Source organism: Podarcis melisellensis (genome assembly GCF_964234715.1).
Source record: "Podarcis melisellensis genome assembly, chromosome: 1".
In the NCBI taxonomy this organism is placed as follows: Eukaryota; Metazoa; Chordata; class Lepidosauria; order Squamata; family Lacertidae; genus Podarcis; species Podarcis melisellensis.
Window position 1 is genome coordinate 49,495,230 of NC_138528.1, and position 16,942 is coordinate 49,512,171.

At 42.8% G+C, this 16,942-nt stretch overlaps 1 protein-coding gene across 4 annotated transcripts in view; it reads right to left on the reverse strand.

Moving 5' to 3' along the window:
• CSTPP1 (centriolar satellite-associated tubulin polyglutamylase complex regulator 1) overlaps positions 1 to 16,942 on the reverse strand; it is a 145,832-nt gene that overhangs the window by 88,662 nt on the left and 40,228 nt on the right. For all 4 annotated transcript variants that reach the window (XM_081901757.1, XM_081901758.1, XM_081901760.1 and 1 more), the window contains one exon: positions 5,945 to 6,047. In XM_081901757.1, coding sequence (XP_081757883.1) covers positions 5,945 to 6,047 — 103 coding nt within the window. The remainder of the gene's footprint in view (positions 1 to 5,944; positions 6,048 to 16,942) is intronic.

Here is a 16,942-nt window from a genome sequence, read left to right on the forward strand (position 1 = left end):
ACAGTAGAGGCATAGCAAGCCCTTTGTGAGCTAGCTTTCCCTTTTCAGCACTTATGGGAGCAGGGTATCTTAGCTAAAACAGAAGACCTGCCAGGAATCAGCAACAGAAAATCCCAGTGGAAACTTTGAGCCGAAAGGATCACTTCACAGCCAGGTTGGTGACAGCAGAAGTTTCACACATGCCACACAGCTTGCTGCAGCCAGCCAGTATTGCTGAGATAACATTGTCATCTCTTCACTGGAGCAGGGCAATGTTACGGCCTTGGGGAAGAGTAGGGTGGGGAGTGAATAAAATCCTAAAAGAAAGGAAAGAAAGAAAGAAAGAAAGAAGGAAGGAAGGAAGGAAGGAAGGAAGGAAGGAAGGAAGGAAGGAAGGAAGGAAGGAAGGAAGGCATGTGCCCTGGGACTACAGAATGCTAATATCAAGGTGAAAACACTCAAGAAGCACACCATATCCTGAAACCCTGCACCAAAACATCCACATCCTGCTGAATAGGCTTGATGATGACGAAAAACAGACTCTCAAGCCCTGGGGCTTTTCTCCCATCTTGCTGTCTGGTGGCTCAATCAAAGGCCGGAACATTCTGCTGTCACTACAATTATTATTTTTACTTCAAAATGACCCCCGGTTCCTGTACCCCAACCAATGTTTCTACAAAATAATCTAGAGGAAATTAAGAAATCCCACAATCGTCTCTCAGCTGACACAAAAATCTATCAGCTGACAAACGTGAAAACTCTTGATGTTCCTTTTGAAGAGGTAGATACCTCAGGACAGGCAGTGTATTTCATTGTGCTCTCAGCAAGGATGTTACATTTATTAGAAAAATCAAGGAATACAAATGTACAAAAGGAATTATTTTCCTTCAAAAGATGCAGAAACTGGGCTCACAAAAGAAATTATTTCAGTTTGGGCCTTACAGCAATAATAGTAAGGATGTAGACCCCAGTTTGGGTCTTTAGTGTTTACAACTGACACGCTATTTTTACTGAGTTTTTCTGTGAAACATCACTGGTCCCGCGTGCCATTGTCTGCTGCTGAGCTAGTGGCTGCAGTACTACTTTTTCACCATCTGCAATGATGGCAGAAGAGAACTCCCTCTTCTGGCTACTGTCACAAAGGTACAGAGAATAAAACACAAGGGTCTAACTCAGTGGTGGCCAAACTTGGCCCTCCAACTGTTTTGGGACTACAATTCCTGTCATCCCTGACCACTGGTCCTGTTAGCTAGGGATGATGGGAGTTGTAGTCCAAAAACAGCTGGAGGGCCAAGTTTGGCCACTGCCCAGTTTAAAAGGAGCACCCTGGTGCCTTAAATGGAACACCGAGGAGTCTGCCATGTGCGCTGACTCTCCTAGAAAGATTATACCAGCCTGCCAAAGAAATCATTGCCAACCCCCAGAGCTTAAGATAACCACTGACAAAGTAAAACTTAAGAGATGGGGGGAAAACATTTTTCAAGCTATGCCTCAGCTGCTTCCCACTCCAGGTCTTGCCCCCCTTGGGATAACGATATGTCTAGCTATAGCTGTCAAAAAGAAAAACAGAATAGCAGCACCTGAAAATGTCTTCCTCTCCTGCATAAGCTTTTCAAAGACTCTAGGGAGAATTCAGCTTGAGCAGAAAACCCTTCTGGAATTTCATATCCTTCCTTTAGGAGTGTTAGAGAAATGCGACCCCACTTTCAGAAAGTCTTGATCTATCTGAGCACACTGGCAATCATTTACTCGTATTCTAGGGCGATGTTACATTCACAGAAACAATCACATGTTTGTTTCACCAGAGTACCACAGCCAAGAGAGGATGCGAAGGCTCAACAGATCAAGAACTGGAGAGTCAGGTAAATGGCTTGATGAGGTGTGAGTGGGACAATACTGCTGATAAATATTTTAAAATGTTTTTAAAAGCAGAATGAGGAACCTTTCATCATTACTTTGCGGTCTTCATACACTGAAATTTTAAGTACATACAATGTATTTCATGGACGGGGTGGCGGTGGCAATAGCTAAGCAAAAGAGCACGTGCTTAGCATACAAAAATTGTCCTTTCAATCCCCAGCATCTCCAGGTAGGACAGGGGGTGTCCCCCTTCAAAAACTGGGCTAAATAAACTCATGGCGCAACTTAGGAAGGCAGCTTCCTTCATTCCCATGCAATTTGTGCTTATTCTAATGCTTGCACTGAAGAGGTGCTCAAATGATTATCTCACCTGGGTCTTCAACGGCCTGTCATGACCCTGGAGTCAGATTCTCCATCTTCAGGGAATGAGGTCAACAACTCTGAATTAAAAGGGGAATTACACACAAGATGAGCCTGTGATGCCAGTGTCACTGTGACCTGAAGATGTCGAATTGACAACTTCTGATTCAAGAGTACTCCAGTGCAGAATCCCCAGATTCCACCCTGGTGCTGGACCCCTTTAACAGACGAGGCACCTTTCAGTGAAGGTAGATTTTATAATTGGGATATAGCTGCTGCTCATATATAGGGCTCAGTCTAAGTCCGACTTGCTGAAGCAGCATCAAAGGTCTGTGCTCTGTTACTATCCAGCCTGGACCCTGCACAAGATGAGCTCGTCTCTCTGCAGAACAGAACAGGGCCTCCTTGATTCCAGCAGGGAGCGAATATGCATTTGACAGAGGCTCAAACCACATTTTGAGTGCTAATATTGTTGTGGTTCTTGTGGTTATTTTAGTTGGGATCTTTGGCGATTATCTTTGTGTTACATGAGGAAATGATATTTTTGTTCATTAGTTATGAATCATGGAGGAATACGTTTAGTGTGTTATGACTGGTTTTAAATGTATTCCCATGAACTGCATGAATTTATTTCATGTATGTGATTCTTACTGCTACAACTTGCTTTCAGGTCCTGATAGGAAGCAATGGATAAATCAAATAAATACTGACTTTCCCCTTTCTTTCTTGTTTTTTCATTTTTAACACAAAGCAGACACTTAAGTTAGAGCTGGAGAAGGGCAAATGGGAAGAGGTTGATTAAGCCTGTCTTCTTTAGCCCTTTTTCTGCTCAAAATCCACCTTCTCCAGTCTGTTTCTCCACCAATTTAGCAAAACATACAAGGACCTTGAAGGTTCCCCAAACCTTTCCAACTATGGGTAAAACAGTCACTGAGAAAAGGAAGTTTTTAGCTGAGAAACCAAACGGAGAGGGAAGCGTTAAGTTGCCTCTTCCTGTCCATCCATTTTTCCATCAGATGCTGATTTTTTTTTTTAAGCGGAGGACAGTATCAGGGAGCTGTACAGAGCATACGTTCGCACCTTTCCATACACAAGTTGCTGGATGATTCTCTTCTTTATGTCTTTGCTTACAGAAGAATTCTGCTGGGAAGCAGTGAGGAATGTTAAGAATCCCAACAATGTCCACTACACAGACAGCCACCTGTGCCACACACAGCATGGCATTTCCCCACTTGGCCGGGGTTTTTTTCTTCTTCACAAGCTGTGACCTCCCTTATCCCTATTGACCTAAAGACAAACACTTCATTCCTGCAATTCCCCATTATTCCAGCTTGTAGGCTTGAGCAGTCACAGCCTCATTTTTAGGTCACTAAATTCTTTAATGCATTCATTCGGCCCTTCACATTGTCTGTCTTATCTAAACGAAGGGCTAAAAGAGGCAAGACAAAATTCCTATTCCTCTCTCCAAATCCAAATTCTACTTTATTCGGTCTGCTTGCTCTCTTTTAAAATGAAAATTGCATTTCTTCATATTCTGACAAGAGAATAAAGGCCGAATGTGTGTGCACCAGGGGTAAAGCACAGCCTAAAATGCCCACAAAAGAATCTGTTTAAACCAATCCCCCTCCCCCTGCTATATCTGAAAGTGAGGGAATGAAATAAAGGGATGATTCTCAAAAATAAGAGAAGTGCTTGTCAGTGGAGATAATCAGAGGAACAAGGCACTATGGAGAATACCAAGCCTTCTTGTGAAAGAGCCTCATGGTGAGAAGAGCAATTTATGCGTAAGATTTTCTGCACTATTTGGGCTGTCAAGAAGAGTAAGAAGAGAAGCACCAATTCCCTGCCTAAAAACCTGTTGCTTTAGGACAAGGATGGGGAACCTGTGACCTTACAGATGTTGTTGGACTTCCAACTCCCATCAGCTCCAACCAGCATGGCCAATGTCCAAGGATGATGGGAATGTAGTCCAGCGACATCTGTAGGGTCACAGGTTCCCCACCCATGCTTTTAAGATTTTTGTCCAAACCTGTTATACATTAAAATAATGCATGAAGGCATATGAAAGGTAAGGAATAGTAAAGCTATTATTGTTACAGCACTATGTAACTGATTTCAGTGATTTCAAATATAGCCTTGTTGTCAGGCACAATTTAACATGCGGCTGGATCAAACATGCCAAATCCCATCCACACTAGTCATCCTTGAGAGCAGAATTTCATTTAGATTTGTTGGTGCGTGTTCCCCATAAATTAAGTTTGGGTTCAAGAATCTCCATCCCTACAGGAAGAAAAATTAATTACAAAGATAAACATAACTATAGGTGTGATAGGCATGTTTGTATCAGCCACCTTGTTATACAAACAACCATCAATCTCTAGGCCAGGAGACTTGTTCACAACAATGGTAAAAGATTCAGGTAGGTAGCCGTGTTGGTCTGACGCAGTCGAAATAAAATAAATAAATAATTGTCCAGTAGCTCCTTGTAGACCAACTAAGTTTGTTCTGGTATGTTTTCGTGTGCATGCACCAGAAGAAGTGTGCATGCACACAAAAGCTTATACCAGAACAAACTTAGTTGGTCTACAAGGTGCTACTGGACAATTTTTATTTTTTATTTTTATTATTATTTCAACAATGGTAAAGTCAGGTAATTTCAAAGGACTAGCTAATCCTGTCATAGTTTTGTGCTGCAGAAAATAAAACAATGTAGCAGCATTTTGAGGTGTCCAAGACTTTGGATGAACGAAGAGCTTGGATGTGGTATATTGATAGATAGAGAACCATCACAAGTGGTTCAGCTTTTCCAGTAATTCATAGCAAAACAAAGACTTGAGCCACGTATTTTCCCCACACCCTCATACAAACATATAAGCTCACGTAAGAAAAACCACTGTGTGTTAACCAGCTCCCAAAACACTTTATCTGTCCTGCTGTCCAGTCTTCCTAAATTTCCTGCCCTGAACCTCCTGCCTCTTTACTCACACTGGCATAGCTTCCTGCACATCTCTTCTGTAGCTTTTCAGTGCCTGGCCTTTTTCCACTCTAATTACTCAACCGAATTTTCAGTCCAGTCCCTACTCTCCATTAGACATCAGACTAGATCCTGAATAAAGGCAAAGAACAGAACTAAGAGACTGGTAGATGACTGTAAACTACTCAAAAGGAAATCCTATTGAATGCAGCCTAAATGTCATGTGTCATTTGTGTACTCCAATGCTACGCTTTGCTTGTTGTTGTTTAGTCGTTTAGTCGTGTCCGACTCTTCATGACACCATGGACTAGAGCACGCCAGGCACACCTGTCTTCCACTGCCTCCCGCAGTTTGGTCAGACTCATGTTTGTAGCTACGCTTTGCTAGTTAAGTGCAAACCAACTTGGGTCAAATTTGGCATGCAATTTATACACTTCCTCACACACGTAAGCCTCACTGGATCAAATTCAATTTTGTCAACAATAAAGTCAGCTTCTTTGAAACCCACAGGACCTACCAGGTGTGAACTTGCAATAGGACTGGACAGTTGTCACAGCAAAGGGAGCAATAGTTGGTTGCATATCTAGTAAGTTATATTTCTAAGGCTAAGCATAGAGTAGAGCTGGACTTGGTGGTTCATTTAAGTGCAGACATTTTATATGTATGGGCTAATATGGTATTTGCTGTCACAGTCCCATTCTGTGTTTGTCCTTCCTGTTGCTCTGTCCACTTTCAGACTAAGTTTGCGGTTCTAGGTAGTGATGTACTTACTATTCAGTGAAGAATCTGGCAATACCATATTGACTAATATCGTCTCTGCTTTCCAACAGCTGGCTCACTGCATCTTCCATATATGTGAGGACGTGTTGTTGAGCTGAAAAAGAGGGAACACAAAGAAACTGAAACGTATGACTAGCCTTGGATATAACCCTATGGCTTAAAATAGTGGTTGGCAAACAAGTCTTCAGGACAGTACAACCCACAGCAAACTTCTCCTTCTAAGAGATCCCAAAGGGATGTTTTCTCAGGGGCAGTTGGGTACCCATCAAAGTAGCATTTATAAAAGTTGACACATTAGAGTCCAAATGGCTCACTAAGCAGAACTGTACATTTTCAAGACTGCTGGTATAAGGGTTGTTAGAGCTTGACAAAGGACACTATTCATTTGCTGTAGAGTTTTTGGACAAGGACAACTTGGTGAAATGCTTTAGCAACTTTACTGCTTTCACTAAAGGCCACACAAGTGGAAGGATATTGGCATGGATGTGCCCTTCTTTCAGCCACTTTGCCAACAACAAACAGAGGGTTTTTCCTGAACTGCTTTAGTGTTGTTCTAGCAGTACATCTGCAGTAATGTTCCTCACCCCATGTAAGAAAAGGGGTGGAGTTATTCCTCCAGCCTAAGAATAACCTTGCTTTAAACTGTGAAGCACAAGAGATAGAGACCAGGGTCTAGTCTGAAGGCACGTGAGACAGTTATTCTCCTGGGATTAAATTGGTCTGGGTCTGGTCAACAGGTGAGGGAGGTCTCCTGAGAACCATATGCATGCCACCTTCCAATTATGTGATAAAAAAATGTGTAATATAAATGTATATAAAAATAATTGTAAAAGCTCAAGCAAGGGAAAAGCTGAGCACGCTAACACAAAAAAAAGAAGGGGAAGCGTTTTTCAGATGGTGGAAGATTTCAAATGGTAGAATAAATATATTCGACTTCCAGTGAACATTGTGCTGATGTAACTGCTGCATGCAATAAGTACCTCAAACCCAGGGCTGCCACATTCTGCGACATCCAGCCAGTTATGCCTGTTGGGCTCCATAATCATGCATTACAAGCAATTCTAGTTAGTGGTGTGTGGATTGCTAAAGAGCACAAGAGCACTTATTGGAACAATGGAATTTAGTTGGTCCAGCCATGCACACAGTCCTCTCAGTAGAAGCCCAGTTAGAAAAGGAACTGCATAAGTCTGGACTGATGTATCCTTCTAATTAAAAAGAAATGCAAAAGACACAGTAATGTTCCAGAATCAACTAATAAGGAATGCAGACAAAGCAATCCTATTGAAGTTATCAGACGGTCCATTCCTAATGCACACAGGTCCATCCTTAAACTATAGCTCAACAGTTCCAGTACAAGATTGTCAACTGAAACTGGACGGTATGGTCATATTTAGAATCTTATCTGGGGTAGTTGTCCTTATCCTGTAAGTGAGCAGCTTCAGAAAGTGGTAAGGGATAAAAGGGACATCCACCTAGAGCACCTTACCAGCTGAATCAACCCTGGCAATCAGTGGGCTGACAGATGTTACAGGCAGATAATTCTCATATCCAGATAATTTCAAAATCAGATGATTGCTGGTTGATGTAGACAAGTTTATTACCAACAGCATAGCTTAAGACATGCTAATAGTACAAAAAGTTACCAGCTACTTTTTCCACCCTGTACAGTGTTGACAGTCAAATGGGGTTTTTTTTCATCTAAAATTATTTGGGTAACTTTACAAATTTAAGTTTTGGAAACTTGCATTTCTGATATGTTTAACTCACTTTTACATTGACGTGGGATTTGCTTGTGAAAGAGAGTTATATTATAACAACTGTTTACTAATAATAGAAATCTATCTGACTTTACACAAGGGCTTTGTCAATTGCACTGGCTTCTAGTCTGTTTTCAGGTCCAATTCAAAGTGCAGCTTGGGGTCAGGTTACTTTTTTAAACGTATTTTTATTAAAGATTTCTTGGTTTACAAAAGTATGTGCAATGTCTCTTTTTTCAAGTTACATTTTCTACAGGTCAGTTTCATTTGTTGAAACATTAGTGTTACCTTAGGAAGAAAAGGGGGAAAGAGGTGGAGGGGGCCATGGTGAGTGGGGGTGGAGTCGGGTGGTGATGTTTCTATTTTACTTAATGTATGTGTGGGGTTTTGTGTCAGCATTACTTGTGCGGCTTCTCTTTACTATTCCCTTGTGTTTCTTTGCTGTTGAGAAAGGTTTGGGTTGGCCCAGGGTGTGGTTGATTGGCTGTGGTGAACTTTGTTTTCATGTGTGAGTGGGGTGGGTGTGTGTTTTTGAATCAGGTTAGCCATATTGATTCGTATGCTGTTGGTGGATTCTTGTTGTTGTCTTGTTGGGCTGTGTATGTGATAAAGGGGAGCCATACCAGGTGAAGGCGTCTTCTTCCATTTGTCCCCGTGTCAGTTTCAGTTTATTGGATAGTTTTTCTAATAATGCCGTTTCCCATATTATTTGGTACCATTGGTCCATGCTTACTCCTGCGGGTCAGGTTACCTGAAGAATCACCTCCACTCACATGTGTCTAACAGGACTAAAACCACGTTTTGTGGCACTTCTGCAGGTGATCCTGTATTTTTGTATACGTACAACTGTTTTTAAAACAGATATTTTTAAAAAAGAACAGTATTCTCTAAGAAAACAGCACAAGGAAACCTACTTCTTGGTTAAGAACAGCTAGTGATACATTTGTTCCTTGCCATCTTACTGCGACTATCTCCCCCCCCCCCCATATCTCTCTCACCTTCCTCAACATCCAGTCTGACTCAGAAGACCCACAGTTCTGCAAGCCACTGTAGTTGTGCATGCTAACTTCTTCCACCCACACATGGTACTTACAATGGAAAGCTCTTTCATCTTGTCATAGCTGACAGGTGGGAAGGCAGGGCAGGTGGACCCAAGGAGAAGCTTAGAGAAGACGATTTGCTAGTGGGCACTATGATTAAAACTTCAGATGAGTTCTGATTGTTATCAGGGACTTTTTCTGTCTAGAACATTATTTAGTACAATGGCAGAATGGGTAAAGCACACCCTGGAAAATACCTTGCAGCTGGTGGTAAGACTGTGAGCCAGAGGTTCAAAGATATTATCTGGCAATAAAAGATACAGGGCGTAGCTTTATTTAATTATTTTAATGCAAAGGAATAAATTTTTTAATTTATGTGAGTGATTAAAGAAAAATAACTCCACGCACCTGTGATGCCTCAGGGAGGAACGAGTCGTGCAACTCAGTCACACTCCTAAGTTAACAGCAACCAGGTTATTTTCTTCTCCTCCTCCTCCCTCCCTTTCCCCTGCGTGCCCAAGTGCTGTGCTCAGTGATCTCCTCCCAGAAATTGTCTGAGCCAGCAACGGCACTCATTAAATCCAAATGCAACATGCTAGTAAAAAGTCCTCACCTCTCACCTAAGAACCTCTTATCCAATTACAACAGGGAGGGATCCCCCCCACACACACACACTTTGGTCTTGAAGATGCTCTTCCCATTTGGTCTGGTCCTGTGGCCAAGCCCAGAGATCTGAACACAAGTTAACTGTTCACACACACACACTTAAAGTGTGGAACGAGCACCTTGTGATCTGCATCTACAAGATGACACTGCGCAATCCCTATTTACAAGTTTATACTGTATATCACAAAGCACAGTCTCATAATTCTGTAATAATGACAGCATTCAGTGTTAGAAGATATCTCCCAGCCAGCTGCAATTTCTGATCATCACAAGCAAACACATCTATTAGCTAAATGTTATAACAAATTCACTTGTTTTTAGAAGGTTTTGAAGAATTAATGAACTCTGAAATTCTTCTATCCACCTCTTTTGAAGTTTCCCTTTCCCTTTCTCCACTTTTTTGTTCCTTTCATGGGGTTATTAAAGATAAGTGGTCCATTTAAAGTAAGATGGTACAAGGTTAAAACAGTTAATCAACCAATGCAGATAACATATTCAAACATAGATATCTATACAAGAAAGGTCAGGTGAGAGAAAACAGGAAGGGTGGTGGGTGAAGCAGACAACAAAGTTATCGTAATCACCACTTAGGTCTTATCAGTGAGACATGGTTATTTGTAACATTTTATTTTCATTGCCTCATTAAACCACAAATCTCGCTCTTAAAAAGGAAATAAATTTAGTATTAGTAAAGTTAATCTGTGTTCTGATCAGAGTTCTAACAAGCATTTTATCACACTCCTGTGAAAGTTAAATCATTTGACCGCACTGTGGGCAGACAATGGGAAGCTGATAAGAATCAAGTTCTAATACACAGGATCCAAAGGAATCAAATGGTTCTGTTGCTCCGAGGTAAATCAGTAACCAAGCAGATGGAGGCACATCAAATAATGATTGGCATTATGGCAAATGCAGTACAGTACTAGTAGTGCTGAAGCAGAAAGAAAAGCAGCTGTGTTGCCCCAGGAGAAAAGAAACACACAATAAAAACATCAACCTTGGGGCAATACCTTTATTTGGAAATTGAAAATATCACAACATTGTGTAAAGGCTTTTGAGGTCTCCAGAATTCATCATCAGACTAGATGGTGAACAGGAATACCCATGGCAATGGTTGTTTTTTGTAATTACAGAGATAGGGAAACAACCATTGTATATATTTGCTTCCCAAGAGGTCCCAGTGTGACCTGATTAACATCTAACACAGCCGAATCTGACGTCTGTTGTCTAACCCTGGGCTTGTCCACATTTTATAATTTTTTAGCTGTTAATCTGCTTTTCCCCCATTCGATTTAGACCAGAGTAGTCCACAGCTGCATGTATTTGAATTTGTATATGAAGAACAACCTTGGTCTTTCCTGTTCATACCAACAGGTATTTCCCCCTGCATTTCAATTTGTTGATTCTATTATGCTAATTAAGTAGCAACAGGGTATGCCCACATATAGCTATGCGTGCACCTTGTTATGAAACAAATTCCCTACCCAACAGCTGTGCAAAAGCACACAGTCAAATTGGGCAGCTGTAAATTTGCTTGTGTAGTTTTCTGGTTTTGTTCAAACCTGAGGGCTCAAAAGAAAATATCTTGCCATATAATACAAACACAAGAGTGTCATCATGCTACACTTTGCTTGGCCACACACAGGTGATACTGTCAACTACAGTGTGACAATAGCCTTCAGAGAGCTGTGGGGCCTTCACAGCAGTGTCTGAGGGCAACATGGCCTAGGTGAGCCACAGAGCAATAGTCATGACAGGCGAGGGCAGTTCCTCAGCAACTGTCCTGGTCCACTGCCGCTATTGTTCACCTCACAGCCGATGCCATTTCAGCCTTCTCCTGTGAGCAGGATAGTTGCTGAACAGCTGACCTGATCTGCTGTGACTCTTCCTTTGTGGCTCATGTAGGATGTCGGCTTCCCTTCATGGGAGAATGCATAAAGCAGTGTTTCCCAATCGTTTTTGGGCAACGGCACACCTGTTTACTGAAAAAAAATCTCGCGGCACACCACCATTAAAGCCCCGCCCCGTGACGTCAGCGCGCAGCGTCACGCCGGGAGGGACGCACAAAAGTGAAAGTTTTTTCCCTCCCCCTTGCTGGGGAACCTCCAAGCTTTGGGGGTGGGAGGAGGCAGCAGAGCGAGGGACTGAGGGACGGCGGCAACTGAGGCGGCGGCGGCTGAGGCAGAGCTGGGAAGGGGGTTTCCAGGGGACACGGCAGCTCCTCGAAAGGCTTCTCTCAGCTGCGCTCAATCCGCCTCGGAGAGGATTTCCCCTCCGGTCCCATGCGTTCGTTTGGGGCATCGCTCCGGCTGCTCCCTCTCCCGCCGCGCAGGAGCGATGCCTCTCTCTGGCTCTCCCTCCGCGCAGGCTGAGGGAGGGAGGGAGGGGCGCGTGTGACCCGTCTCTGCTGGGAGACCAAACCCAGCGAGGCAGAGTCGCGCGGAGGCGCCCAGGCAGCGCTGCCGGCTGCGAGGAGGAGCGCCAGGCAGCAGCAGGAGGCGCGGCCTCTCCTCGCCGCCGCCGCCCCGCCTCTCGCCGCCCGACTCCCTCCAGGCATCTCGCGGCACACGAGGCAACGTCTCACGGCACACTCGTGTGCCGCGGAACACCGGTTGGGAAACACTGGCATAAAGGGAGGGGGGGTTCCTCTGTGGCTAATTTGAGCCTACTTCTGCTGCAGTTTCCCCCTTCCTCACAGGAGAAGCGGTAAGGGGAAGGGAGTTTTGGCAAGGTCCAAAGGGAGAGGGGAGGGAGATATCTATCTCTCCTTTGTGCCTTTCAAGCCTTTCCTCTCTCCAGGAGTGGGCACTCTGTTAATGTTCAGAGGTACCTGATTTGGGGGTTCTCCCACTCTCTGCCTCAGGTGGAAGCAGCAGCATGAGGTGGAAAGGGAAAGGGTCTACTGGGTTACCTTAGGCAATTGAAAAATGGAGAGTAGGGGAGCAAGTAAAGGTAAAAGACCCCTGGATGGTTAAAAAGGTAAAAGTAAAGGACCCCTGACAGTTAAGTCCCGTTGCGACACTCATCAGTCAAATTCAACTATGGGGTGTGGTGCTCATCTCTGCTTTAAGGCCGAGGGAGCTGGTGTTAGTCTGCATACCGCGTTTCTGCATCATGTGGCCAGCATAACTAAACCGCTTCTGGCGCACGGGACACCGTGACGAGTGCCAGAGTGCATGCAAATGCCATTTACCTTCCCGCTGCAGCAGTATCTACTTATCTACTTACACTGGTAGACTTTCAAACTGCTAGGTTGGCACAAACTGGGACAAAGCAACAGTTCATCCCGTTATGCAGATTTGAACTGCTGACCTTCTGATCAGCAAGCCCAAGGGGGTTGTCAATGAAGGTTTTGTGCAAATCTGAGGGACCATTTCTTGGGCTGTAGCCCTCTCCTTGCACTGTTTATTCTGTTATTACCAGGTTGGGCACTGCTTTTCTTCTGGGTGAAGACAAAGGCCAAGTAAGTAGTTCTGCCTTCTCTCCTGTCACCCAATAGCATTTCTTAATCTTCTCCACGTAAAGGACCTACTACTACCTTGTTCTTCCTCTTGCTTTGAACATAGCCGAAAAAACCTTTAAAAATTATTTTTCACCTCTCTTACAAATGTGGTAGAGCATACTAAAAAGGGGCAAACACTACAAAGAAACAACTGTCATGTAATGGGTGCTCCCTAGCTTTAAATGTAAAACAAGAAGATCCAACTACGAACTGAAAATCGTAATCATAATTTTCCCGACATTTTCCTTGAGGGGGAAAAACCTACCCACTCAATAAGCTGTCAAGTCCAGTGGGAGGTCGAAAAGCTTACATGCTGCAGGGAGGGGGTAAAAATAAAGCCAGCAAGCCCATTACATATTGCCATATCTCCTGTCTCTCCCTCACAGACATTAGGACTCCACTACTGTATGTCTGAGCACTTTCTGTTATGCTGCTCAGTAAGAAAACAGGAGAAAGTGCTGAGGATTATGAAGCAGTTATTACTGGAGCTTAAGCACATGCCGCTCCGCTGCAACTTTACTTACAGTGGAATAGTGTGTCTACTCAAAAGCAAGCCTCATTAATTTAATGGGACTTACTTCCAGGAATATGGGTGAAGGATTACAGTTTAAGAGCTGTCAAGAGAACCCTAAAAAGAGAAGTCAGAGATGTTGAACAACCGCCTCAGAAATGGACAAGGGATGACCATTCAAATCTCTCGTATTAAGTTCTAAAAGGTTTAAAACAGTATCACATAGCAAACAGCACTACTGCATATATCATCCTGTTTCCGGAAGTGGTTTTTGTTCAAGCCTAGCCATAAGAACATTTTTCAGTGTTTTCAAAGCTGCTACTGCAAAAGTCCTACATTTAGAACTTCATCTGTAATTATCTTCAAAGCACATTTTATTAATTATGTTGCGGATAAAAACTGTACCAGATACATTTCCCACTTAAGCATATATTTTCAGGAAGAAACTCGTTGGCTGTTTCAAATAAAAGAATAACTTGGCTCTAGCATCTTGATACATGTTTCCTGGTGCCTAAAGGTGACAAAAGTGATTCATGAAACTAATATTTTGATTGCCAGTCAGGTAACAGTTGGACAGCCACTGTTCCGCAGTGTGTTTTTTGAGCAAGCGTAACAGACACAAACAAACAAAAATGCAGGCACAAACTGGGTTACTGCATGTAAAATCCTATGTTCTGTCTACAGAGGTACAGTGGTTTCAATCACACAAAAGCACCAAACTATGCTCGCCAAACGTGTCTCTGTATACACACAGGGTGTTAAACACTGCTATTAATATATCTGTCAATATCTGTATTGGATTTGAAACTGTTTACATAGATAAATGTTTTGACTGCTTTTATATAAAAGCTTTTACCGGTAATTGTTTCTATATATGCAATTGTTTTATAAGTTTTATTCTTTTGTTAAATTGCTTTGCATTGCTTCATATGAAATGATTTATACATGAAATAAATAATTGTGCTGTAAAAACTTTTTCAGCTATGAAAATCTTGATTTTTGTGCATTTATGTAACAATCACATATAACCCAGTTGTTTTGCTTAAGCCTGCATAACAGCAGCAGAGCACACAACTTAAATAGACCCCAACCCTATCCATTTAATATTCCACAGTTTTTATGCCAAAATATTAAAACTGCTTTTTAAACTCAGGGAGTCTGGAGGTTAGTGGAACATTACCCTCTGGTCAGTAGGCTGCAAAGCACACATTTATTATAATGCTTTCATTTTCACGGTGCAGATTTCTTCCTTTAAATTGGGCCGTTTTTCAAGGTTTGTGACCTTATCTTCAAATGCTTGTAGCCAGGCTACTATAGCTGACACTCTAAAAACATGTCCTGCCACAATAGCTACAGTCCACTGAACTATTCAAGCTGTCAGCCAAGAGAGTGAGAAAGACATGCACGTGAGGGCAGTTTTGCCTTGGCAGCTGATCCCATGCTGGCAAAGTTGAAGGTGCTGATAGTCAGGAACAAGCTGCGCTGCATAATAAGACCAACCTTTGTTGGTTATACGCCTCACTGACCGCAATGCGACTTACTTCTGAGTAAATAAGTCCTAAAACATGTATTTTTAGAGCACTAAAAATATTTGACACAGTGCAAGTTTATCAGATTCACCATTTCCTGTTTCAGCCACTGGGATTTGGCTAGCGTTACAAGTTTTGAAAGCTAAACCCAGAACTGGAGGGATTAATTTGGTTAGAAGTCCCACGAGGCAAAAGATATACACACCTGGGATGCAGCTCTTAAAGAATATAAAACTTTATAGTTCAGTCTGTTGGCTTGGAAATATGTCCTTTAGGGAAACTGGTTTCCCCCAACAAGTGGTTGTGTGTGTCTGTAGTGGTGGTGGTAGAGGTGGTGGTGTGTGTGTGTGTTTGTGTGGGGGGGGGTTTGCAATGGTAATAATTTGATATTTTTGCCTCCTCCAGTCAAACATTCTGTCACGTAAAGCACAAAGTCATACCAAAACACAGGAGACTGAATTTCTGAGTATCTCCTACTAAAAATTGCTAGGGTCATTTTGTTCATAACCATCACTTAAGACACCAGATACACAGGCAGAATTATAAAATTCTATTCTACTGAACTGATTCTTTCAAATCATGTCTTAGATTCATACCAGACAGCCCTAAAGATTATCCAGGACAAGATGGGCAAATAACCAAGACAAACAAAAGCTCAACTATTGTATGCTGCCAGGACCGATCCTCTCCGTTTTACAGAGTTTTGTGACTCTGACACTTTGTTAACCTCAGTATCACTCTTCAGAAACTCAGGGGGGTGCTCCTACACTGTTTGGCAAATGTGCTGGTCTGGCACGTCATTCAGCAGATAGTGTTACAATGCAGGGTATATGCTGCTGATCTGGGACATGTGTTGTGAGGCTATACAATCTGGCAGTATTTTACCACTAAGGACAACATGGGTCAAATGGAATCTAAATTAAGAACAAAAGAATTTCTCAGTCTTGAGCTCAACTGAAAACAAACACTTCTGTGTTTAGCTAGCAAAGCAATGAAAATGCACAACCTTTTACAGACAGCCCATCCTCATGCAGCCATGCAGCCTGGTATCGCACACCCTTTTTTGTGTGTGCTCAGAATCAAATACTGGTATGTTGCTCTCCACTATGATGGGAGGATGGGTGACTTCAAGTGTACCTAGCCAGTCAGTATATGACGGCTGTGACATATTGTGACAATATAAGCCAGGGATGTCACTTTTCTTTTTTTTTCAGTGGCCCTGTTTTTTGTGCTGGGCATGTCATTTTGTACTGGTACACTGCACCAAGGCGCTAGCACTTTCCCCTTGCCTTTTCTACTCAAATCATTATCCCAGGCCAAGGGTCTCCCCACATTTTTTCAGTCTAAAATATCAGGAACATAGGGAGCTGCACTGGCCTACCGAGCTCAGTGTTGTCTAAAATGGTACAGAAATGGCACTCCAGGGTCTCTTCCAGCCCTACTTGGATATGCTGGGGATTGAACCTGGGACCTTTGGCATGTAAGGCAGATGCTCTTCCACTGAACCATGGCCCTTCCCCTATTCTCCTAGGACTCAAGTGGCCTGGATCCAAACTACGGTAAGTTAGTTGCATTTAGGACCCACTGAAAGCAATGTGAGAACTCCAGTCCCGCTACTTTCAATGGGAACTATGTGTAGCTAACCTACAGCACTAACATCCCATACATATTTACTCAGAAGTAAGTCCCACTGATTTTAATGAGCCCCATTAGCCCAAGGTATTTGGGCAGAGAGTTACAGCCTTAGTCTGGAGCCGATGCAGAATCTTTAAGCGTTAACTTTGAATGCAATATTAATTACTATGTTTCTTTCACTAAAGTACTTATTATTTCTAAACTCCTTGCCAACCAAATAGTTAAATGTACGAAGGCAGGAGAGCAGGCAGGCAAACATGAAAGAAGGAACAGCTAGCTCGAAGAAAGAAGAAAGCATCAAACGCATCTGCAGTGCCCCAAGAGCTCGTTTTCATGCGCTGAGAGTCAA